Genomic DNA, 23,206 nt, shown 5'->3' with positions numbered 1-23,206 from the left:
GCCAAAACTGCTCAGCACATCCAGAGACTTTGGCTTTGTTCTGGGATCAGGGTTGTGCTGGTTTCCCAGGGTGCATTTTTAAACTGGTGCGAAACCCAGCCTGACTCCCCGTGTTCCCACATCAGAGAAATTAAACTGATTGTTTCCCTTTTCTAACCAAAGCAAGTGGTGTTAAAAGCCTCCACATCTTAATTGAGACACGCTCCGTGCCTGCCCCCTCCCCCAGCTAGTCCATCATTCCTCACTAGAAGAATTGCTAATGTGGATTTTCATAACAATAATTGTTCCTCTTCTTGTTCCCAGGCTTTAACGAGCAGTGACATAACTCACAACATTAATATTTAAGGCATCATCTCGCTTAGTGGAGAATAGTTCATATCTCAGAGCGATTTTTTCAGGCTGTCTGCAGGCTCAGGCAGAAGTCGCAGCACCTGTTATACTTGGGGCAGTTCCTATAGGAATTGCCAGAATGGATCAGACCAGATCCGAGGTCCATCTAACCCAGGACCCTGCCTCTGGCCTGTAACTGATGCTTCAAAGGCCAATGTAGGTGCAGCAGGAGATGTGGGATAATCTGTGGGACATTAGGTCAGACCTTGGTCTCTAATCGTTAGACTGAGCTATGCCCTGAACCCAGCCCCTGCCACAATTTGTTAGCATGAACTATTGTAACTCAGGGGGCTCTTTTTATGCATAAAAGGGTCCAATCCTTTTTGAATGTTGCAAAGTTCTTAGCCCCGACACCTTCCTGTGGCAATGAGTTCCACAGTCTAATTATGTAAAATTACAAGTAACTCAGCCTAGATGCACGGCAGTCACTTGATCCCAGCCAGTACTCTAATCAGGAAGGAGGATACAACTGGTTAAGTTCTCCTTCAGACCAGCTGGGTGTCTGGGGCGGAGGAGTGGCCACAGCAGTTGGAGATCTGGCCCCATTGACTCCCATGGAGCGACACTAACACACCAGCTGGGATCTGGTGTTTGTTGTCCTGTGACTCAGTGACCTGTGGGGAGCTAATTAAGTATTTTAGGAAGAAATGTGAGAATGGCCACCAGGAAGAGTTGGTGGCTGCATTCTGAGGCCACCAAAAAGTTTGTCCTGAGAACCCCTGTGCTAGACCGGCTGCCTTTAATGCAGTGCCCCTGGATCAGGTTAGCCCGTTTCCCACAGCAGCTGGGAGCTCATTTGTGGCTTTCGGGTTCCCTCTTTTCTGTGGCCTTGTGAGGGTTAATTCCCACGTGCGAAAATAACTGGGCTGGTTAGAGTGAAGGTTGGCAGAGGGCCCAGCATAGAATCATGGGACTGGAAGGGACTTTGTGAGGTCACCTAGTCCAGCCCCCTGCACTCATGGCAGGAATATGTATTTTCTAGCCCATGGTGTTTGTCCAGCGTGCTCTTAAAACTCTCCAGTGCTGGAAATTGCACAACCTCCCTAGGCAATTTATTCCAGTGCTTAGCAGCATCCCAGCAGGGCTAGCGGAGACCAGCAAGATCACACAGAGCTAATCACCAGCTCTGTCCATCCAGCTCTCCCCCTTCTCCTCCTCTGCAGCCCCCCTTCTGCCATTACCGCTCCGATCGCCATCCCGAACAGCCAATGGGAGAAGGAGTGGGAGGACTCAGGAGATAAAAGCAGGAGGGGCTGAAATGCTGCAGTGGGTCAATCTCTGGGTCCTACAGATGGTCACTGTCTGGAACAGACCCAATGCATTTAACTCGCTGCAGCTGCTTGGGATCAGGGTAAGTGGTGGCTCGTGTCCAGGGGAAGTTGGGGGGGCGGGGTTAGTGGATTTCTTAAAGGGATGTGGTTGCTGGAGGCAGAAGAGGGAAAACCCCCTTCAAGCCCCCAGGGGTGCGGGGGAAACACCCGGGAAGGGACTGGGGGTTGGGTCCTGGGGGAGCGGATCGAGGGAGGAGAAGAGGCGCGTTCAGGGCGGTGAATTGGCCCAGCCAAGCAGGGGGCAGCGCTCGGCTCGGGGGCGTTTCTCTGGGTCAGGCTGACTCTGGGGAGCTGCAGCTGATCGGCTGCAGGAGGGCGGGGTTGGGCTGGGGAGCAAAGAGCCGGGTGCTGGCAGCACCTTCCAGCGTCACCCCCCAGCTCAGCTCTGGCCTGTCCCCGGGGAGCTTGGCAGGTTGCACCTTGGGTGATTGATCGCCCAGAGCTAAAGAGTTGAGTGTGTGTGTGGGGCGGGGGGGTACAGAGCCCTGGGGAGGGGACATTGTGGGGGCTGGTGTGTGGGAGGGGGAGCACAGAGGCCCTGGCATGGGGGCAGATTGGTGGATCCTTGTATGTGGGGAGGGAGGATTTTGGGGGCACAGAGCCCTGGCATAGTGGGGGGAGTTGCTTGGAGTCCCTACAATAAAGGAGGATGGGAGCTTTGGTGAGGGGGAGGTGGTCAAAAAAGCAAACAGGATGTTGGGAATCATTAAAAAAGAGAGAGAGAATAGGCCAGAGAATATCTTATTGCCCTTATATAAATCCATGGTGTGAATACTGCCAGGGTCGGCTCTACAGTTTTCGCCGCCTCAAGCAGCGCGCCGAATTGCCGCCCTGGGGGGGAGGGGCAGTCCCTGTGCCCTTGGGGTGGCAGGCGCGTTTCCACGGCAGCGGCAATTCCGCGGTAGCTTCTGTGTTTAGCTGAAGCCGCCCCGGACAGCTAAACATGGAAGCTGCCGCCGAATTGCTGCTGCCGCAGAAACGCGCCTGCCGCCTTAAGGGCACGCGGACTGCCCCCCGCCCCCCCCCCGCGCGCGCGCGGCGGCAATTCGGCGTGCTGCTTGGGGGCAAAACAAGGGGGACTGCCACCCCTTGTAGAATGCCGCCCCAAGCACCAGCTTGGAATGCTGGTGGCTGGAGCCGGCCCTGAATACTGCGTACAGATGTGGTGGTATCATCTCAAAAAAGATATACTGGCATTAGAAAAAGTTCAGAAAAGGTCAGCTAAAATGATTAGGGGTTTGGAACAGGTCCTATACGAGGAAAGATTAAAGAGGCTAGGACTCTTCAGCCTGGAAAAGAGGAGACTAAGGGGGGATATGATAGAGGTCTATAAAATCATGAGTGGTGTGGAGACAGTGAATAGGGAAAAGTTATTTACTTGTTCCCATAATACAAGAACTAGGGGTCACCAAATGAAATTAATAGGCAGCAGGTTTAAAACAAATAAAAGGAAGTTCTTCTTCACACCGTGCACAGTCAACTTGTGGAACTCCTTGCCTGAGGAGGTTGTAAAGGCTAGGACTATAACAGTGTTTAAAAGAGAACTGGATAAATTTGTGGAGGTTAAGTCCATAAAAGGCTATTAGCCAGGCTGGGTAAGGAATGGTGTCCCTAGCCTCTGTTTGTCAGAGGGTGGAGATGGATGGCAGGAGAGAGATCACTTGATCATTGCCTGTTAGGTTCACTCCCTCTGGGGCACCTGGCCTTGGCCACTGTTGGCAGACAGGATACTGGGCTAGATGGACCTTTAGTCTGACCCAGTATGGCCATTTCTTATGGCTCAGCCGCTGATTCTGTTTCCTCATGTTGCACGTTTTTTCTCTTGCAGGGGGCTGAAGGTGGTTTGATCTTGGCAGAAGGGATTGTGATTTGTTACTTACCAAGCACCAGCATGCTCGGAGCTCTACAGACTAATTAAACCCCACACCCTTCGTCCTGAAGAGCTTACAGTGGAAATAAATGATGAATGGATGAGATGTAAAAACAGGGGTCCTGTGCTCATCTGGCTATGGGTGCTTGGTATCCCAGCCCAGGAATACAAACTATAGATCTGAACTGAGCGGCGCGTCTGTGAAGGAACACAGATGTCACTCCAGCGTTCGCTTCCAAACCTGCTGTTCCAGCCCTGCCTCTCTGGGGTAGCAGCCAGGTTGAAGATGGGTGGAGTTTAGGAGGTCTCTGGTTCCTCACTGCAGAGTCTGAGCCTCCCAAACTAGGAATGAAATATTCCCTCACCAAGCAAGCGTTATCCCGGACCTGTTTGGTAGGTGAGGGACAGAGAGAAACTGACCAGCCCAAGGAGCCTGTGAGGTTGTTGGACGTATTGGTTCAATTTCCTGGTCAGCAGATCAGTGCTCTCACCATGCTTTGTTGGGACTGAGAGGTAAGATATAGAGGGTAGCACTGAAGGGCACATCTACACTGCAACGTAAGCCCAGGGTTAGTAGAACTCAAGTGAGCAGACCCAGGTAGGGTGACTAGACAGCAAGTGTGAAAAATCGGGACGGGGGTGGAGGGTAAAAGGCCCCTTTATAGGACAAAGCCCCAAATATCAGGACTGTCCCTATATGGGGAGGACGTTCACAGGGGATGGAGCAGGGATTTCTCCCTCCTCGGTGACTGGTTCCGTAGCCCGGTGGCTGGGACAGTCTCACATGCTCTCTGGCCCAGTGAAGAGCTGAGTACTTTATATGGCGTCAGGAGGAGAGATTGGGAGGTACCTGCCCTAGGACCAGGGGCGGCTCTACGTTTTTGGCCGCCCCAAGCAGTCATGCGCGGGAGGCGCCCCGGAGCCGCGGGAGCAGCGGACCTCCCGCGGGCATGACTGTAGAGGGACCGCTGGTCCCGCGGGGCTCGGCTGGACCTCCCGCGGCTGCGGACGGTTTGCGGGTCCGGCGGCTCCGCTTGAGCTGCCGCAGTCATGCCTGCGGGAGGTCCAGCCGAGCCGCGGGACGAGCGCCCCCTCCACAGTCATGCCTGCGGCAGGTCCAGTCGTCCCGGGGCTCCGATGAACCTGCCGCAGGCATGACTGCGGCAGGTCCGCCGGCCCAGCCTCCCGCCCCCCCCCGGCCGCAGGGGACGCCCCCTAGATTTTGCCGCCCTAGGCACCAGCTTGTTTTGCTGGTGCCTAGAGCCGCCCCTGCCTAGGACACCCCACAGCCCGACCGTCTCCCAGGAGCTGCTCTAACCGCAGGGATAACGGCGCACGACCACCTCCGTCTGTTTTGTGGCTCTAGCCCTGTAAAAAGGCCGGGGAAGAGGGGTCCTGGTGATTCCGTCTCTTCCCCAGGGGCAGCTGCTGCTGACCTGATCGTGTTGGACCCCACCTGCTCCCCAGCCCGATCCCTGGAGGGCCAGTGGCTGCTCCCAGCAGCTGCAAGCCCTCCCCCCGCCTGAGCAGCCTGATGGGCAGGAGCAGAAACAGATCAGCCCCTGCAATATTTCCATTGAGGGGGGGGTGCTCTCGCCTGCCCCCGTCCCCACCCACAGCCGTTCTGCCACCCCTGCCTGGGGGGAGGGTTACAGAAATACCTGCAGGAACTAAAATAATGCAAAACACTGCCAGGTAAATGACTCTGGGGAAGTACCAGCCCCCGGGAAATGGCAAAAACTGATTCTGATCGGATTCAACTGTCTGTTAATGGCTCATTGATCTTCTGCTTGGCTTTTTCCTTTTCTTCCCTGGCAACTAATACAAATGTCTGTGCGCATGCAAATGTGGTTGGTAGGAGTCAGGCCAATGAGTAACAGGTACATCACATTGTATCCTGTTTCTTGGGCTTTTAAACAAACTTCTTTCTTAGCCTAGTTTATAGCCTGTTTGTTTTTCTTCAGGAGGTGAGTCTGGGTTAGGTTGGGAAAGGTTTTAGGCAGACGCTCTGCAATGACACAGACGGCCGGGCGTCCTGACTGGTCTTCTAAGCACAGGCCTGGGGCTGTTTGGCTCCAGAAGCAGCCAGTGCATTGAGCCCAGCGTTGGGCATAAGCTAGGACAGCTCTGTCTCAAAATCCTGGGACATCAATGGGGCCCAGTTCCAGACCCGTCCATTGCCACAGGCTCAGTGCACATCCTACCCCCACGGAGTTTGGTGCCAGGCTGCGTATCCACGTTGCGGACGGACAGAGCAGCTTTGGGGGATAATGCTGTTTGCTTTGAAGTGCCAACTGCGGGTTTCATGCTCTGCAGCTGCTGTTACTAGGGGAACAGGTGCTGGGTGAGTTGATCTGATTTAGGGCTTGTCTGCACTAGTAACTTTCTCGCTCAGGGGTGTGAAAAAACAACCCCCACCCGAGTAATGCACGTGTCAGCGCTATAAAGCGCCAGCGTAGACAGTGCACCAGCGCTGGGAGCGATTCCCCATTTTAGCAGAGCCCTTTGTTCAGAGCTAGGAGCAAACACATTCCTGGGACTCTTTACCCCCTGCACCACCCGGCTTGGTTTTTAAGCTTCCGGGCAAACAATGGGCCCGGGTCATGCAGCCCATTTGTACCAGCGCAGCGTAAGGACAAAGCCTGGCACCAGACTGTGGAGGCAAGACTGGCTCGTGAGAACCGAAGAGTCTCGAACGGGGGCCCATTGATGTCCCACGACTCTGAGACAGAGCGGACACGATTGATGGGTTCCAAGGCCAGAAGGGACCATTGTGATCGTGTAGCTGGATCTCCGGAATAGCACCAGCCAGAGAGCGGCCCTGGATGAATTCCGGTTTGAACTAGAGCAGAGAGTTTAGAAAAACATCCGATCCTGATGGAAACATTTACAGTGGTGGAGATTTTATTAAGATTCAGACTCTCTAACGTGTTACTAGTAATATATAGAACCAAGGCCCTTTCTTTTTTGGTTTTTATTTTGTTTAAAAGTCCCTGGGAATTTCAGTGTTTATTATAAAAAAATGTAAACAGAGGTGGAAATCACTGCAAAAAATTAACTTCACAGTTTTCGGGTTAAATATTGGGGGACAGAAGAAAAAAAAGCAACAAGTAAAGAGAAGTGGGAGTATTGAAAGGAAACCCAGTTTAACGCTGTGGTTTGTGTTATGAACTGTACATAGTACATACATGTAGGCACTCACATACGTGTGTGTTTCACTTTAATAGACAGCTCGCATTTACACTTAGTCTAACTTATTATTAATGTGAACACATCAATGTAAGGTACTGGATTTTTTAAACCATAATTAGTATTTCCATGTACTGGAGAGGTCAAGAATTGGTTAAAAACCCCTCCACCCAATAGCTTTTGTAAAACCCTGGAATTTTTCAGTTAAAAACTGAAAACAAATGGCAATCTGTGTAATAAGCAGTCAATCAGCCAGACACCAACAGGAACTGCTTCCCAATTCTTCATTGATGGTCTTGGGGCGGGGGGGAGGGGATTCTAACACCTGCCAAAGAAGAAATTTATTTAAGCTCCTTTTCCGTTGAGGACTGTGGTATTTCACCACTTCCAACGTATTGTGTTGTCTCCCCTCCCACTTTCCTTATCCAGCTCTTTGGTTGTGAGACACGTTGTATCTACACCCCAGCAGCTGCACAACAACTCCCAACGGCTGTTTCCGGACAGTTGGCCGACCATGCCCTGAAGCAGGGAGCCTCCAACTGCCTGTTCAGTTCAGCAGGTGTCATGGGGGTTGTTCTTAGACCCCGTTCGTTATGGGGGGGAGACTAACGCCTGTCTCAGACTCTCACAACTCACCCATGTTGGCGCCGCCCCAGCAGTGCGGGATTCATCTGCTGATCTCTGGCCTGTACGCTTGTGTCTCTCCTGCCCACCCACCAGACACACACGCAGCCCTATAGACTCATAGCCCTGAAGGCCAGGAGGGCCCATCACGATCATCCAGTCTGATCTCCTGCCCGTCACAGGCCACAGAACCTCACCCACCCACTCCTGTAACAGACCCTGAACCTCTGGCTGAGTCACTGACATCCTCACATCATGGCTTAAAAACTTCAAGTGACAGAGAATCCACCATTTACACTAGTTCAATCCTGCAAGTGATCCGTGCCCCATGCTGCAGAGGAAGATGAAACCTCCCCAGGGTCTCTGCCAAGCTGAGCTGGGGGAAAATTCCTTCCTGCCCCCAAATCTGGTGACCAGTGAGACCCTGAGCATGTGGGCGAGACCCACCAGACAGACGCCTGGGAAAGAATTCTCTGTAGTAACTCAGAGCCCTCCCCAGCTCGTGTCCCATCACGGGTCATTGGAGATATTTGCTAATTGCAGTCATGGCTGGGCCACATGCCACTGTAGGCAACTTCGTTGTAATCCCCGCCCCCTCCATAAAATTATCAAGCTCAGTCTTAAAACAAGTCATTTTGTTGTTCACACTGCTCCCCTTGGAAGACTTTCAGAACTAAACTCTTCTGGTGGTTAGAAACCATCTAATTTCAAACCTAAATTTATTGATGGCCAGTTTATATCCATTTTTTTCTTGTGCTGACATTGGCCCTTGACTTAAATAACTCCTCTCCCTCCCTGGTACTGATCTCTCTGATCTATTGATAGAGAGCAATCCTATCTCCCCTCAGCTGTTTGGTTAGGGTAAACAAGCCAAGCTCCTTAAATCTCCTCTCATAAGGTTGGTCCTCCATGCCTCAGATCGTCCTAGTAGCCCTTCTCTGCATCGTTCTAGTCTGGATTCATCTTTCTTAAACACGGACGACCAGAACTGCCCACAGTATTCCAGGGGAGGTCTCACCAGTGCCTTGTATAATCAGAGAATCGTCGGACTGGAAGGGACCTTGGGAGGTTCATCTAGTCCAGTCCCCTGCACTCAAGGCAGGACTAAGTATTATCTAGCCCATCCCTGACAGGTGTTTGTCTGACCTGCTGTTAATAATCTCCAACAATGGAGAGTCCACAACTTCCCACAAAATTCCACCATTTATTCCTGTGTTTAACACCCTGGCAGTTAGTACTGACTAATGGTACAAACACTTCCCTGTCTTTATGGGAAATATCTTGCCTAATGCACCGTAGATTGGTGGCTCATAGTCATCCTCCCTGCCCAGCTGCTTATCTGGATCTCACAAGAAACTACTTGGGTGGCTTAATCGCCTGACTCCAGAGTCATGTCCCGTTCGTGGATCGCTAGCGGAGATAGGTGCCTCGCTCCAGCCTGGACTTAGGTGCCAAACTCCCCAAGGGGGCAGGGCTTAGGACACACCCCTCTCATTAGCATCGGCCGGAGTAGGCGTCTCCCTGCCCAGCATGCTGGCTGTTGTGAATCCCATTCTACCTCTCCCCATTCATTGTGTCGGGAGCCGAGGAACCTAACCCAGGTGTGGTGGATCCTGGTGCTGTTCCTGGGATTTTTCTAGGCATCTGAAAGTTAGGTGTTGTGACTCTCAGCAGCACGACGCCGTTTGTGGGGCCAGGTCCTCCTGGCTTGAAGAGAGGAAGGATGGTCCCGTCGTTAGGACCTTAGCCTGGAACCTGCAAAACCTGGCTTTGATTCCCTGCTCCAGCACTGATACCTGGGGCGCAGCACCTGGGCCTGATCTTCATTGGTATTTACCTGCCTATTTCCCACTGAAATCGATCTGGGCCGCAGTTCCCCGTCTGTAACACGGGGGGTAAAAGTGCTGCCCTGCCTTGTAGGGCTAAATCCATTAAAAGATTGCGGTGACCAGTGCGACGTTGCACTCCATGTGATTTTATGAAAATATGCTCATGAGTGTGACTATGATGTAACTGGAATATGCTTCATGCAAAAGGTCTCTTGTAAGGTATCATTACAAAGCTTATAATCCACTGAGTGTGTGTGACGTTCCCTTCTGGTGTTGTCTGGCCTAGTGATCTCCTAGGTCACTGCAATCCTTGACTCTGGGAACCAGCCTTACCCTGCTCTGCTGTGAGAACCCCACTCCTGGGCTGTTCACGCACAGCCTCTGGCATGTCAGCCGCTCCCAGCTACTTGCAATGAATGACACTAGCCAGTAACTCCGGTCCCAGAAACAACCCTAGGAACCTCCATCTTGCAGTGGCCAGTTACGCCTACTGGATGCTACAAGCTTATAAGAGTTTGTCAATTTAACAAAGAAATTGATATGTACCAGGCTTGTTCTCCCAAGGGGAGTCTCTGACGCACTTCAAACCAAACGCACGGCTTCAGGTAGAATAAACAAACAGCTTTATTAGCTATAAAGGTAGATTTAAGTGATTATAAGTCAAAACAGAACAAGTCAGATTTGGTCTAATGAAATGAAAGCTCAGTGCATTCTAAGCTGGTCTTAACACGTTCAATGGCCTTAAAGCTTGGATGTTTTTCCTCACATGCTGGCAGCTTTTCAGCCAGGCTCTCCCCTTTGATCAGCGTTTCAGTCGCTTGGTGGTGGTGGTGTCTGTAGATGCAGGTGGAAGAGAGAGATCATGGCAAAATGTCTCTCCCTTTTATCATCTCCTTTCTTCCCTCCTGGCTTTGCTCCCTCCCACCCCCCTTCAGAGTCAGCTGAGCATCACCTCATCACAGTCCCAGACTGCCCAAAGGAAGGGGGGTCACTCCCCTAACAGATTCTTTTGTTGCTGTGTGAGCCAGTGTCCTTTGTTCCTGTGAGGTTGGGCTGAGTTTGTCCCATCCATGCCCTGGCGGGGTGGGACCTCCTGTTACTCCCCTGCAGAATCTGCTGGAGGCGCAGCACTGGGTGTTGTCACTGGTATTACAGCAGTGCCTGGAGGCCTTAAGCTTAGACTCATAGAAATGTGGAGCTGGAAGGGACCTGGACCGTTGGAGCCTGTTCCAGAGCTGAACTTCCTGGAGAGTTAGAAAGTTTTCCCTAATACTGAATCTAAAACTCCCTTGCTGCTGATTAAAGCCCATCACTCGTCCTATTTTCAGCAGCCCGGCACTTGGTTTAAGACAAATAAAATCAGCATGTTTTGCATAGTCAGTCTCAGCTTCTCCCCCGGCCCTGGCCTCACCAGCCGGCCGCGTTCTGTGGGTGTTGCAGCAGAGCGGAGTGGAAAGGAAGGTATTGTAGGGACTTTCTGTGTTTTGCAGGGGGATGTTTTATACCTTGATGAGGGGGGAGCCTGGAGACGCTTGCAGGGGGGGACAGGGCTGGGTATCACCAGCAGAGCGATGGCGCTGTCCCTGGTATGATGAAATAGCAGGTCTGCTAGGACGTGAGGGGCTGAAGGGTGAAGAACTGCGACAGGAGCTAAGCAGAAAACTGCTTCTCCAGCCCTCGGTCACTCCAGCTCCACTGAGGGGGGGTGAATGGAGCTGGACAGACCCCCCGGCCCTGGCTGGGGAAGCTGGAACAGCTGCTGCCTGCTCAGGCTGGGCTGGCTAAGAGCCCAGGGGAAGGAAGCCGGGGGGGGGGGAAGCTGCAGCAGAGGAAAGGCAGCGAGGGAGGCAGAGAGAGAACTTGCCCCTCTGTCCTGCCGGGGGCCTGCGAGACGGGGGCGACGTGTGCGGTGAAAGGCGGTGGGAGCCCAGCCTGTAACAGCCTGTAAGTAAAAGCACCAGGTGGGCCCTGCACCTAAAGGCGTCTGGGCGACTTTCTCAGCCCAGCGGGGGCGGGAGCCAGGAGGGCCCTGCAGTGAGGCTGTTACATCGAGGAGAAGCTTGTGTCTAACGCTGTAGAGCGGGAGCCAGGGGGAGAGACCAGGGAGGCGTCTACGTTGGCAGGGGAACAAACTCGAAGGGTAACGGCACTGGAGGCTTTTAGGAACAGGTTCGACGGACGCCTGTCAGGGCTGGTCTAGGGTTCCCTGGTCCTGCCGCAGCGCAGGGGGCTGGGCTTGAGGAGCTCGCGAGGTCCTGTCCAGCCCGACCTCGCTGTGACTCTGTTCTCAGCAGCCACCTTGTGAATGAAGCGGGGAAGGGGTGAGCTCTGGTCTGGGGGGGGAGGGCAGAGAGAGGGAGGGGGGGGTCAGTGAGGGAGGGAGAGAGAATTCCTGCTCGTTACCTTAAAGCGAGTGTAGAGAAAATTGGCATCAATAGGAAAGAGGCTTTATGCTGCCAGAGTGAACATTTCTGTTTAGTACCCAGACCAGTGTGTTGCCGGCTCAAAGAGCCCAAGGCGGAGCAACAGCAGGGTTCGTTGCCCGGTGTGCGTCGCACTAATTATCACACCAGGGTGGAGAAGCAAAACCAGGTTTATTTAAGCCCAAATAGGTGCCAGGGAGAAAAGCATTCTCAAATCCTGCACCCCGATACAAGCGGTTTTCCTCTCTTTATACAGAACTTCAGCTACGCATTTCCATTACCCCCACACTCCTCCTCTCCCCCCACCTTTCATTCCCATGCAGCAAATACATTTTGCAATAGCAATCACATGAAGCAGTTAAGTCATACTTGGCAAAAAACCACCTTAGCTCGTTAGCAACTTTTCTGTGATCAGTTATCTGTACTTTCCCACCGTGGGGGCTACGTTCTCATGCATATAACTTTAATTACAGCACCTGCTTTCCGCCTATCTTATTTAATATTGGCTACATCTAGTATCAAGCAACCTTACCACTGCAGTAATTAGCACATAACACAAAAGGTTACAAAAGTTTAGTAAGGCTAACAAAAGCACTTTACATAAAGGTACTTTGGGTCACATAGGCCCAAAGTCACAACTTTGGTTTACTCAGGCCTAGTGGCACCAACAATCGTGTGCACTAAAAACAAACCGCTCCCCAGCCGCCCTGCTCTGTTCTCCTCCAGGGACGGGAGGGGAGGGAACGAATCCCGGGTCACCGACAGCTGCTCATGTCGTGCAGCAATGAGGAGAACAGAATGTATACGGCAGCGTCTGGAGACTTGTCGGGATCAGAGCCCCTTTGCCCTGGGTGTTTTACAGACCGAGTTAAGTCCCTTCCCCAAGCAGCCTGCAGTCTGAATAGACACGAAACAGACCAGCCGCTGGGGCCATGGCTAGAACATGCAAGTGAAAATAGTGAAGAATGGGAAGAGCCTTTTAGTGATGTGGGTGGTTGTGATTAGTTGCAGTCTCACACGTGTCTGTTACTTGCCTAGTTAAGTTTAATGGCACAGTTGCTCTCTGGTCTGTTTTTAACCCCTGTCAGTTTTAGTTTCATTCTACTTATAGGATACAAAAGTTCCCCAATTAATTCTGTGTGACAGGCCCGGCCCTGTGTTTAATCACAATCCGGGGGCCGGGGGCATAAATTTAGAGCTACGCACGCCCCTCAGTGCACTGCGAGGTTCCCGCGAGCGTCAGTGGCAGTCTGCAGGGAGATGAAGGGGATAAATCTGTTCTTGATGAAATAGCAGAATTCTGAGTTATGATCAGTTCTGCGGTTGCCTGTTCTGACTCACTCGTGTGTTGGTGCCAGGCAGTTTATCCCCCCACCACACATGGCCTGAATCACAAGGCCACCCTCTGTCTCTGATAAGGCCTCAAGACCATCAGCTGCTACCCTGGATGAAAGGAGGCTCTGTTCCCCTCGTTAGCTCAAGCTGTGCGGGAAGAAGGGCTGTTGGGTGCTGGGCTCTTTGGAAAATCTGACCCCCAGGGGTGGGTTCACTTTATTTGCAGCTGCAGCCCATTGCTGACTCGTTCAATTTGTGACCCACTCGCACCCCCAGCTCCTTTTCAGCAGTACAACCCCGAGCCAGCTGTTCCCCAGTTTGTAGTTGTGTGTTTGATTTTTTCTTCCCATGTGCAGTATTTTGTGCTTGTCTTTACTGAATTTCATCTTGCTGAATTCAGACCAATTCTCCCATTTGTCGAGGTCATTTTGAATTCTCATCCAGCCCTGCAAAGTGCCTGTGATCCTCCCAGCGTGGGGTCAGCTGCAAATTTTACAAGCTTGCTCTCCACTCTGTTATTCATGGAAACAATGAATTGCTCCTGAGACAGGACCCTGGTGGACGTCACTAGATCCATGTAGATGTCCCTGCCCTGAAGCTCAGTGAGAAGGGTGGGTCTCCAAGCCCGTGCAATTTAAAGTGCCATAGTACAAGCCGAGTCTCTAGTCCCGGGCTCTGAGACTCGCTGCCGTGGGTGTTTTGCAGTGTAGACGCACCCTAGGTCATTACTGAGCGCCTGGAACCTGCCCACTTTGCAGTGAGCGCAATTTAGGGAGCCGGTGATCGTCACAGCTTGTCCCTGGCTTGGTAACGGTGCTGCAGCTCTGCAATATCTCCTGAGGGGACAGAGCTGGGGGCGCAGAGAACCCCTGCCGGGGGGTTAGTGATGGTCATCTAGTAGTTAGGCCTGTTTATTAGCCTGAGGTAGAATTTGGGGTTCGTTTGCCTATTTGACTTTTGATATTCTTACGTCCTCACTAACACGGGGGAACAAAGACTCTGTGTGTTGCATCTGCCCGCGGCCAGGTGGGGTTTATGGCACACGGTGAGACGAGAAGGAAGAGAGTGAAAGTCTTGCTGGGGATGGTGGGAGTTTGACGTAGGAGTGGACAGTTGAAGGCTGCTGGACTCCTCTCCCAAGCCAAGGTCAAGCAACCAGTCTGGAGGGGGGAGAGAGGGGTATGTGTGTAGGGGGGAGGCATAAGAAAGGCTAAAAGCCAAAGAAACAGTGACCCTGCCTGGCCGAAACACCCTCTCCCTCCTCACCCCTCCCATGCGGCACAAAAAGAAGTGCTGATGAAGCCCCCAGACTCCCGATCCTCCAAAAGGAACATGGCCATAAATTGTAAGGGGTGGGGGAGGGGCAGGCACTACAGGTCTGATTAGGCCTGGTAAGAAAGAGGAGGGGGATGGGAAAGCTGTGCTGCTGTACAGAGCTGTGGTTGCTTGGTAACTCCAATAGTCATTGCACCTGCGCCTGGGACTGTGGCCTTCAGCTTTGGGTCTGCGTGACAGGAGCCGAGGGAGGGCGAGGGGAGGCCCTGCCAGGGGGAAGTTTGGGGGCGGTTGCAGGAAGTGCCTGCGAAGGGGAAGTAGAGGCAGGTGGCATCAGGCAGCCTGTGGAGCAGGGGCAGGATATGGGGAGATCCAGGAGCCCCTGGTGGGTGCAATGAGGCCAGTCAGCACAGGATACAAAGTGCCCCCCGCCCCCTCCCCCCAGTAATGTAACAACACTCCAGGCCCAGAGGGGTTTGTGGTCACAGCCAGCTCGAGGTGCTGCACTCGCCAGCCCAGCGATCCACGCTGCAGAACCACGGCCGAGCCACCGGGTGATTTCACGGGCAGCCCAGAGACAGGCAGAGCAGAGCGTTTGTGCCCGACGACTTGCGCTAACGACGTCCCGACTGCAGTACTGGCTCTGACATCAGCAGCGCTCGAGCTACCTCCCCCCCCCAGCCCCAGCGGGGAGGCTGGGTCATGGTTACGGCACCGCTTTACTCAGATTAGTGGTTTGTGGGTGTGCTCGGGAGCTGGCTCCAGGGCAACGCTCGACTGGCCCCTCCAGCTAACCCTGCAGCAAAGTCCTCGGAAGCAGAAAAAGCTGCCACAGCCTGGAGAGTTTTATGACTAATAACAAACGTTGCTATTTAGAACTCAGGGCAGCGTGTGCGTTAACAACACAACCCTGCTGTGATAAATGGAGGGGGTGTAGCTCGCTTTGATGGACACCCAGCCAGCCAGTTAGCTGTAAAATTCCACTTGGTATCTGTTCTTTACTTGCTTTACCTGTAACGGGTTAAAATGTCCCCCAGGTAAAGAGAGAAAAAGTGGGCCCCTGACCAAAAGAGCCAATGGGAAGGCAGGACTTTCCAAAATAGAGAATGAAACTTCCCCTTTGTCTGTTGTTCTCTGGGACGGAGCAGCCGGGCTATAAGCAGCTGAAGCCAGGTATGATCATGCCAAGAACTACTTATCTGAGCTCCAGCTGTGTAAGTAGATCAGAATGTTTAGCTAGAGGCGATTACGGTTATTTCTTTTATTTCTTAGTGGCTTGTGGACTCCTCTGTGCGAACCCCAGATGCTTTTGTTTGCTTGAAACCCCCAAGAAAGCTATTTTGGGTGCTTGATTTTTGTAATTGTTTCTTTTAAGATCAGATGTAATTTTTTTCTTTTTGTTTTTAATAAAATTAACCCTAAGAACAGGATTGGATTTTTGGTGTCCTCAGAGGTTTGTGCGTGTTGTTTGATTAGCTGGTAGCCACAGCTAATTTCCTTTGTTTTCTTTCTCAGCTGTTCCCCGGATGGGGGGTGGGAGTGAAAGGGCTTGAGGGCACCCCATAGGGAGGAATTCCCAAGTGCTCCTTCCTGGGTTCAAAGAGTTGTTGGGTTTTTTTGCGTTTGGTGATGGCAGCGTTTACCAAGCCAATATCAGAAAAAAAGCTGTAATCTTGGGAGTGCAATACAAGCTTGAAGCGGCCAGTATTAATTTTTAAAAATCCTTGCAGGCTCCACTTCTGCACTTGGAGTGCCAGAGTGGGGATTCAGCCCTGACACCTGCCAAAACAAAACACTCCAGGGCATTGGCAATTCACCCCCTGGGCAGAGGGCAAGACAGAATAAACCACCTGTGGCAGATGTTTATTTCCGAGCCTGGGTCTACACACTGTGGTGCTAAAAGGAGCCATATAGACGTTCCTGCCCCGAAGCTCGGTGAGAAGGGGGGTCTCCCCCTGTTTAGCGCCATAGCACAAGCCCGAGTCTGTAGTCCCGGGCTCTGAGACTCACTGCCATGGGTGTTTTGCAGTGTAGACGTACCCTGGGTCATTACTGAGCGCCTGGAACTTGCCCACTTTGCAGTGACGATGCAGGCGAAATCATCTCGGACCTGTTAGCGATTAACTTATGGAAGGTGGGTATGGAGAAGGGCAAACGTTGGACCCACCTTTAAAAAGGGGAAGAAAGAGGAACCAGGGAATTATAGACCCGTCAGTCTAACTTCGATCCCTGGAAAGGGACTGGAACAAATGATTAAACAATCGGTGTGCAAGCCCCTAGCCTAGATGATAACAGGGTAATAAGTAAGAGTCAACATGGATTGGTCAAGAAAAAAATTGTACTAACTAACCCAACCTTATTTCCTTCTTTTAACAGGGTCACTGGCCTAGTGGAGAAGCAGGAGACGTGATATCTTGATTTTAGTAAAGCCTTTGACATAGTCCCACGTGACATTCTCACAAGCAAACTGAGGAATGTGATCTAGATGAAATGACTATAAGGTGGGTGCACAACTGGTTGAAAGACTGTACCCAGAGTAGTTATCAGTGGTTCACTGTCCAGCTGAGAGGATGTATCTAGTAGGATGTAGCAGGGGTCAGCTGGAGGTCAGGTGCTAGTCATTATTTTCAGTAATTACCTGGATAATGGAGTGGAGCGAATGCTTATAAATGGGAGGCTGATACCAGGCCGGGTGGGGTTGCAAGGACTTTGGAGGACAAGATTAGAATTCAAAGTGACCTTGATAAATTGGAGAATTGGCCTGAAATAATCAAGATGAAATTCAATAAGGACAAGTGCAAAGTGTTACACGTAAGAAGGAAAAAAATAAATGGACAATTACACACTGGGGAATAACTGGCCAGGTGGTCGTTCTGGGGAAAAGGATCTGGGGGTTCTAGTGGATCAAAAAATTCAATGTGAGACAACAATGTGATGCAGTTGCAAAAACGGCTTTAATATCATTCCGGGGTGCATGAACAGGAGTGCCGTGTGGAAGACAGAGGAGGTCATTGTCCAGCTCTGTTCGGTGCTGGTGTGACCTCATCTGGGGTACTGTGCCCAGTTCTGGACATTAAGAAAGATGTGGACAATTTGGGAGAGTTCAGAAGAGAGCAACAAAAGTGATAAAAGGTTTAGAAAACCCAACTTAGCCAGGCTGGGTAAGGAATGGTGTCCCTAGCCTCTGTTTGTCAGAGGGTGGAGATGGATGGCAGGAGAGAGATCACTTGATCATTACCTGTTATGTTCACTCTGGGGCACCTGGCATTGGCCAGTGTCGGAGGACAGGATACTGGGCTAGATGGACCTTTGGTCTGACCCAGTATGGCCGTTCTGATGTTCTTATGACTTATGGGGAAAGGATGAAAGATTTGTACATGTTTAGTCGTGAGAAGAGAAGGCTGTGGGGGGACCTGATAACATTTTTCAAATACGTTAAGGGCTGTTATCAAGAGGACTGTGATCAATTGTTCTTCTTGGCCACTGATGGCAGGACAAGAAGTAATGGGCTGAATCTGGAGCAACGGAGATTTAGGTGAGATATTAGGACAAAATATAACTCAGAGGGGAGTTAAGCTCTGGAACAGGCTCCAAGGGAAGATGTGGAATCCCCGTCACCGGAGGTGTTTAAGACCAGGTTGGACAAACACCCGTCCGGGATGGTCTAGGTTTACTTGGTCGTGCTCAGCACTGGGGGCTGGACTGGATGACCTGTGAGGTCCCTTCCCACCTGACATTTTTCAAATCCTTTGATTTGATGAACTGGCTCTTTGAGGAGCTCAGGGGCAATTTGCCTCCTTAGATTGACGGTGCTTAAAAGCAAAAATCCGAAATATTTGTTGACGGAAAATGCCGTCAGCCCCAGCTCTGGCTGCCGTTCCACCCTGGCTCAGTAAATGCACAGCATGTACCAATGACTCCAAAGCGAAAAGCCTCCAAGGCCCATCGATGTGAAAGTCTCAAGTTCAATTAAAGGTCTCACTCCCCCAGTCCCACCTGAAAACGTCTGGGAGAAAGGAAACTAGGTCCATGAAGTGAGAGTGAGAGGTGAAAGTTTAGCATTTAGGAACTGTGATTGTAACGAAGGTCAAGTCAGCCGCCCCTTCCTCACTAAACCAGCACAAGCCTTTCAGCAGAAGTGCCTCAGCTCAGCTCCGTTGTGTGTCACATGACGTATCTCAGTCACAAACAGCTGTTGTTACATTAGTGATTATATTATTACTGTGGGGTCTAGAGGCCCTAAGTGAGACCAGGACCCCACTGAGCTTGGCACAGAACAGACACACACACTCAGGCGGGCAGCTTGCAAGTGAAATGCACCAGAAAGAAAGGTGCAGGTGGGGAAACTGAGTCACAGAGCAGGGGCTTGCCCAAGGTCACCTAGGAAAGCAGTGGCAGAGCTGCAAACAGAATTGGTCTCTCCTGAGACCCAGCATGGAGCATGGCACCTTCACTACTTAGGGTGACCAGATGTCCTGATTTTATAGGCACAGTCCTGATTTTGGGGGCTTTTTCTTATATAGGTTCCTATTACCCTCCCCGCCCCCCCCAGCCTCTGTCACGATTTTTCACACTTGCTGTCTGGTCACCCTATTGCTGCTAGACCATCCTGTCCCGCAGGAGTCCATGGGTGTTGAAGGTGATAGAAGCAGGAAGGGGGCATCCTGTCTGCTCCAGCCAGAACGGCAGGGGAGCAGTGAAGGAGGCTGCTCAACCCAAGCCAGGGAGAGGAGGATGGGCCTTGCCTCTGCTTTTAGCTCCCCCTTCCTTTAACCCCTGGAGTTCTGACAGGAAGAAGGGACAAGGGGGGGAGAAGGAGGATCAGCACATGGATCACAGCCCAGGCAGGGGGGGAGTACAAGGCCTAAAGACACCAGTGGGTCTCTGTTATTCAGGTCTGCTCCGGGGATGTTAGTGCAAGTTAGAGCAGCCCCAGGGCTACTCTGATTTGCAGCAGCCTTGCAGAGTCATGCTCTCTCCTAGCCCTTGCTGCACCCCCAGCAGGCCTCTATGCTAGGGCTGTGTAGGAGGGGGGCACAGGGCTTCTGAGCAAGTCCAGTGGCATAAGGGGTTGGAGCGGGGGTTGGGAGAGAATCCACCACACTGTCATGGCTCCTCGTCCTTCTGGAAGGGCGGTTTAGCCTTCCCCAAGCTCTTGTCTGACTCTCACAATCAAACACCTTCCGAGGGCTTGTCTACATGGGGAAATGGACCAGAATAGCTCCTGTGGGCCGAGCTGCTCCGGAATAGCTCCCCTTGTTCCAGAAGTGGGTGAAGCTGAACCAGAACGAGGTGATCTTATTTCAGAAGGAGAGCGCCCGCCCTGGGAGTTGTTCCAGAACAGCTCTGGCCCTTTCATGTCTCTCCCTAGCTTACTCCGGAATCACTTCTTGGGGTAGCCCAGGCCTCAGATGGGAGCCCAGCAACCGCTGTCACCTTGGTAACGCTGCTCTGGGGATCACAGACCTTTTCCTGTTTGCTGCCTGCAGAGAAAGCCGAGCTAAATAAGCACCCTGGCATGGAGCAGACAAAAGCAGAGCCAACAGAAGGAAGCTGAGGGTGGGAAAATCCGGCTGCAGAAAGAATGCCTGTTTCCCAATCATGAGAACAGCTCTCCAAAGCCGAGATTCGCTGTCTTCCTGAAACACACGCTCTGTTTAACAAGTCACCGTTCTGGATGCTGGACGTGCTGCAGGGGAGGGTCTCTGGCCTGTGGTTAATGAGATGATTTTAACAGGCCCTGCTGGCCTTTGACCTGGGGAAAGAACCTGATTTTCAGCGTCCCTGATACTCGGCTGTTTCTGCGAATTTGGCCGTTTTCGATGACTGACTGTCGTCCGCGCTGCGGGGCGCGGCCGATGCTGCAGCGTTGTTCCCGCTCACAGCACAGCGTGTTCGTTCAGTGTGTTATTCGTAAGCCCCTGGGCTCGGTTCAGTGGCGAAGGCGCTTGGCCAGGTCCATTGTCGACACACCACAGTGCTAGCGTCCCGTAGGAGCCACAAGGACACTAACACATGTATACCCGGGACAATGGTACCCGCTCAGTCAGCGCGCCAGGATCCTGTCCCCTAGATCAGCGAAAAGTCACCCCTCCTCCGGCGTCTTCTTTTTAGGCATCGATACAGACATTGTTAGTTACCACCCTTCTCCTTGTATCTTCTAGTTCCGCCAAAACATCCTGATCTGTTATTCTGTCGTCCCCTCCTTGTCGTACGAGGGGTCGGCGTGTTCCTGCACCATCTCTCGGGAATCATAGAATATCAGGGTTGGAAGGGAACTCAGGAGATCATGTGCTGACGTCTCTTGAGGGATCTGCGTGTTTTTGTACCATCCTCTCCGCTCAGGATATGCTCACTTGGTGTGAGCTAAAAGTTATTTTGCCAAGGTCAGGCCCCAGCCAGGCCCATGCTAATCAGAACAAAGAAACACGGCCATGCTGGAGTCTAGTGCCCGGAGCAGCAGAGTGGGTGACAGAAGACCTGGGTTCTAATCCTGGTTCTGCCACTAAACTGTGGTGTGACGCTGAGCAAGTCCCCTCCTGCCCTTTGTGTGGTTAGATTGTGAGCTCTTTGGGCCAGGGATTGTCTGCACAACGGGGCCCTGATCTCGCTAGGGTAGTGACTGTCACTGTGTGTGTCTGTGCAGCACCCTGCACAACGGGGCTCCAGTCTTGGTTGGTGCCCTGTGACACTTCTGCAAGAGAAGTAGCTAATAATATTAACTGTAGGTGCATTGGCACCGAGTACATGGGAGATTCTCAGAAGCTACGGTGATGATAGAACTTGCAGCACTAAGGGCTGGAATGAGGGAGACAGACAAGAGCCGTCTGCATTCCCAGGTGTCTGTGCAAAGTCTCACTCGCCCTGCCCAGCAGCCCGCACCACTGAAGCTGAGGTGGAACGGAAATGCTGCATGTCCCCTGAGTTAAAGGCCTGGTGCCAGAGGAGGTCACGTTCTTTAATGCCTTGAAAGTAGCCATGTGGTTGGTGTAAGTGAAGGTTGGGAATTTGGTGGCCCAGAGGCCAGTAGCTGGAGCAGGAGAATGTGCAGCGCTGGCCCATTGCTCTTACTTACTAACCCCTTGTGTGGGGAACCCTGTGCACCCCATTACATTAAGGGCCCCAGGAGATCTCTCTGATCAGTGGGTGTGTCCTAAACCCCACTAAATTTATCACAATTTTTTTTAATCGTGTTTAATTTTTTGAGTTAATCACGTGAGTTAACTGCAATTAATCGACAGCCCGATTTCGGGCGTTAAAATCTATGACTCTTTGAAGGAGGGGTGGGGACTGTTGGGTATTTGAGGATATTAAGGCCAAGGGAAGCCATGACCATGGGTCTCACATGGTGACGGATACACTGAAAACACCTTGATGGACACAGTGAGAGGTTGGACTGGGCATCGTCTGTTGCATTTGGCACATGGTACGTTCTGACGGCTTTAAAGAAGAAGTGCGTAATTAAAATAACCCACCCTGAGTGACCGTCTCTGTTCCTTCCTGGTAGGTGGCGACACAGCAGTCTTGGTGCTGATTGTCCAGAAAATGGCAGGAGAGAGCGCTGAAGCAACAAGCAATACCAGTAAATACTAAATACTTTGGTCTTAATTAAAAGGGAGCCTGCAGTGTGATTGGCAGAGGGTGGGTGGGTTGCCTCCTTTATTTTATGAGGATAAAGGCAGGAAACAAGGAGTTTTTGTTGCTCTTTGGTTCATGCTTGTTGTTTACGTTAGCAATTTGGGTGTTTTCTACCCTGAAGGACTCTATGGCCAACAGGAGAACTGGTGGAGTGAAAGGCTGAAAATCTGGAATACTGTGTGCGCCCCATTGTGCCAGGCGCTGCACAGACACACAGGGAGAGACAGTCCCTGCCCCAGCTGAGATCAGGGCCCCGTTGTGCCGGGGGCTGCACAGACCCACAGGGAGAGACAATTCCTTAAAGTGCTGTTCCTTTAGCTCAAGTGGTAATGGCTTGTGCCTTTAAATCCAGAAATCAGGAGTTCAATTTCTACTGCTGATGATTTTATGCCCTTTCTAAAGGCAAGTCCTGGGATATCCTGGTAGCCCCCAAATTAGCCCCAGTAACTCTGGGCAACCATGAAAATTTCTCTCCCACTCAACCAGCTCATGGCGGCAAGGTCCCTGATCTGGCAATCTGGAAAGTAAGAAGGTCCTTCAAAGCCGGTGAAGGGAGCTCAGTGACATTTTTGAACCTCTTTGTTTGTTTAACTGAAAAACAAATTTTTTCACCCAGAATTGTCAGAGTTGTTCGGCTTTTTCATTTTTGGTGGAAACAAAGGTGTTTCTTGCTTTTGCCTTTTTCATTGCTCTTTTGGTGACATTTTTATTGAAAATACATTTTTAAGTTGTTTGGGAAAGTTGTAAACGTAAGAGCTGCCACACCGGGTCAGAGCAGGGTCAGTCTAGCCCCGTCTCCCGTCTGCTACAGTGGCCACTAGCAGAGCTTCGGGGAGGGGACAGGGCAGGGGAATTACTGAGCGATCCACCCCTGCCTTGGCTCCTGGCAGTCAGAGGAGCAGGGGTTGCGTCCCTGCCCACCTTGGCTAATGGCCATTGATGGATCTGTCCTCCAGGAACGTAGCTCATTCTGGTTTGGAACCTAGTTATTTTTGGCCATCACCACATCCCGTGGCAGGTGGACTATGCGCTGTGTGAAAAAGTATTTCCTCTTGTTTGTGTTAACCCTGCTTCCTGCTAATTTCATCCGGTGACCCCTGGTGTTTGTGTTGTGGGAAGCTGTCCTACCCCGCTTAGTCGTCTCTTCTCTAAGCAGAACGGCCCTAATCTTTGTAGTCTCTCCTCGTATGGAAGCTGTTCCATGCCCTTGATCATCATCCACTAGATTTATCCACTCGTGGAAGCACTTAGCAAAACATGACCATTTTCACGCTCTGGCAGCATTTGCTATTGAAACGCCTT

General features: G+C 51.8%; 1 protein-coding gene across 8 annotated transcripts in view; it reads left to right on the top strand.

The window, feature by feature from the left end:
- Positions 1-1,367: 1,367 nt before the first annotated feature.
- LOC120392396 (C-type lectin domain family 2 member D-like) overlaps positions 1,368-23,206 on the top strand; it is a 33,523-nt gene continuing 11,684 nt past the window's right edge. Inside the window, exons 1-4 of one of the 8 annotated variants that reach the window (XM_039517127.1) lie at positions 1,368-1,741; positions 3,550-3,984; positions 16,643-16,767; positions 21,774-21,848. In XM_039517127.1, the coding sequence (XP_039373061.1) occupies positions 21,812-21,848 (37 nt within the window). In that variant the 5' untranslated portion in view covers positions 1,368-1,741; positions 3,550-3,984; positions 16,643-16,767; positions 21,774-21,811. Of the gene's footprint in view, positions 1,742-3,549; positions 4,105-11,048; positions 11,178-11,226; positions 11,555-15,402; positions 15,440-16,642; positions 16,768-21,540; positions 21,693-21,773; positions 21,849-23,206 lie in introns of those variants that run through there. The other 7 variants (XM_039517126.1, XM_039517128.1, XM_039517130.1 and 4 more) reach the window with 7 other exon arrangements.

The sequence above is a fragment of the Mauremys reevesii genome, unplaced genomic scaffold, assembly GCF_016161935.1.
Source record: "Mauremys reevesii isolate NIE-2019 unplaced genomic scaffold, ASM1616193v1 Contig1, whole genome shotgun sequence".
NCBI classification, from domain to species: domain Eukaryota; kingdom Metazoa; phylum Chordata; order Testudines; family Geoemydidae; genus Mauremys; species Mauremys reevesii.
The sequence above is the reverse complement of the archived record's forward strand: the minus strand, read 5'-3'. Positions and strand labels throughout refer to the sequence as shown.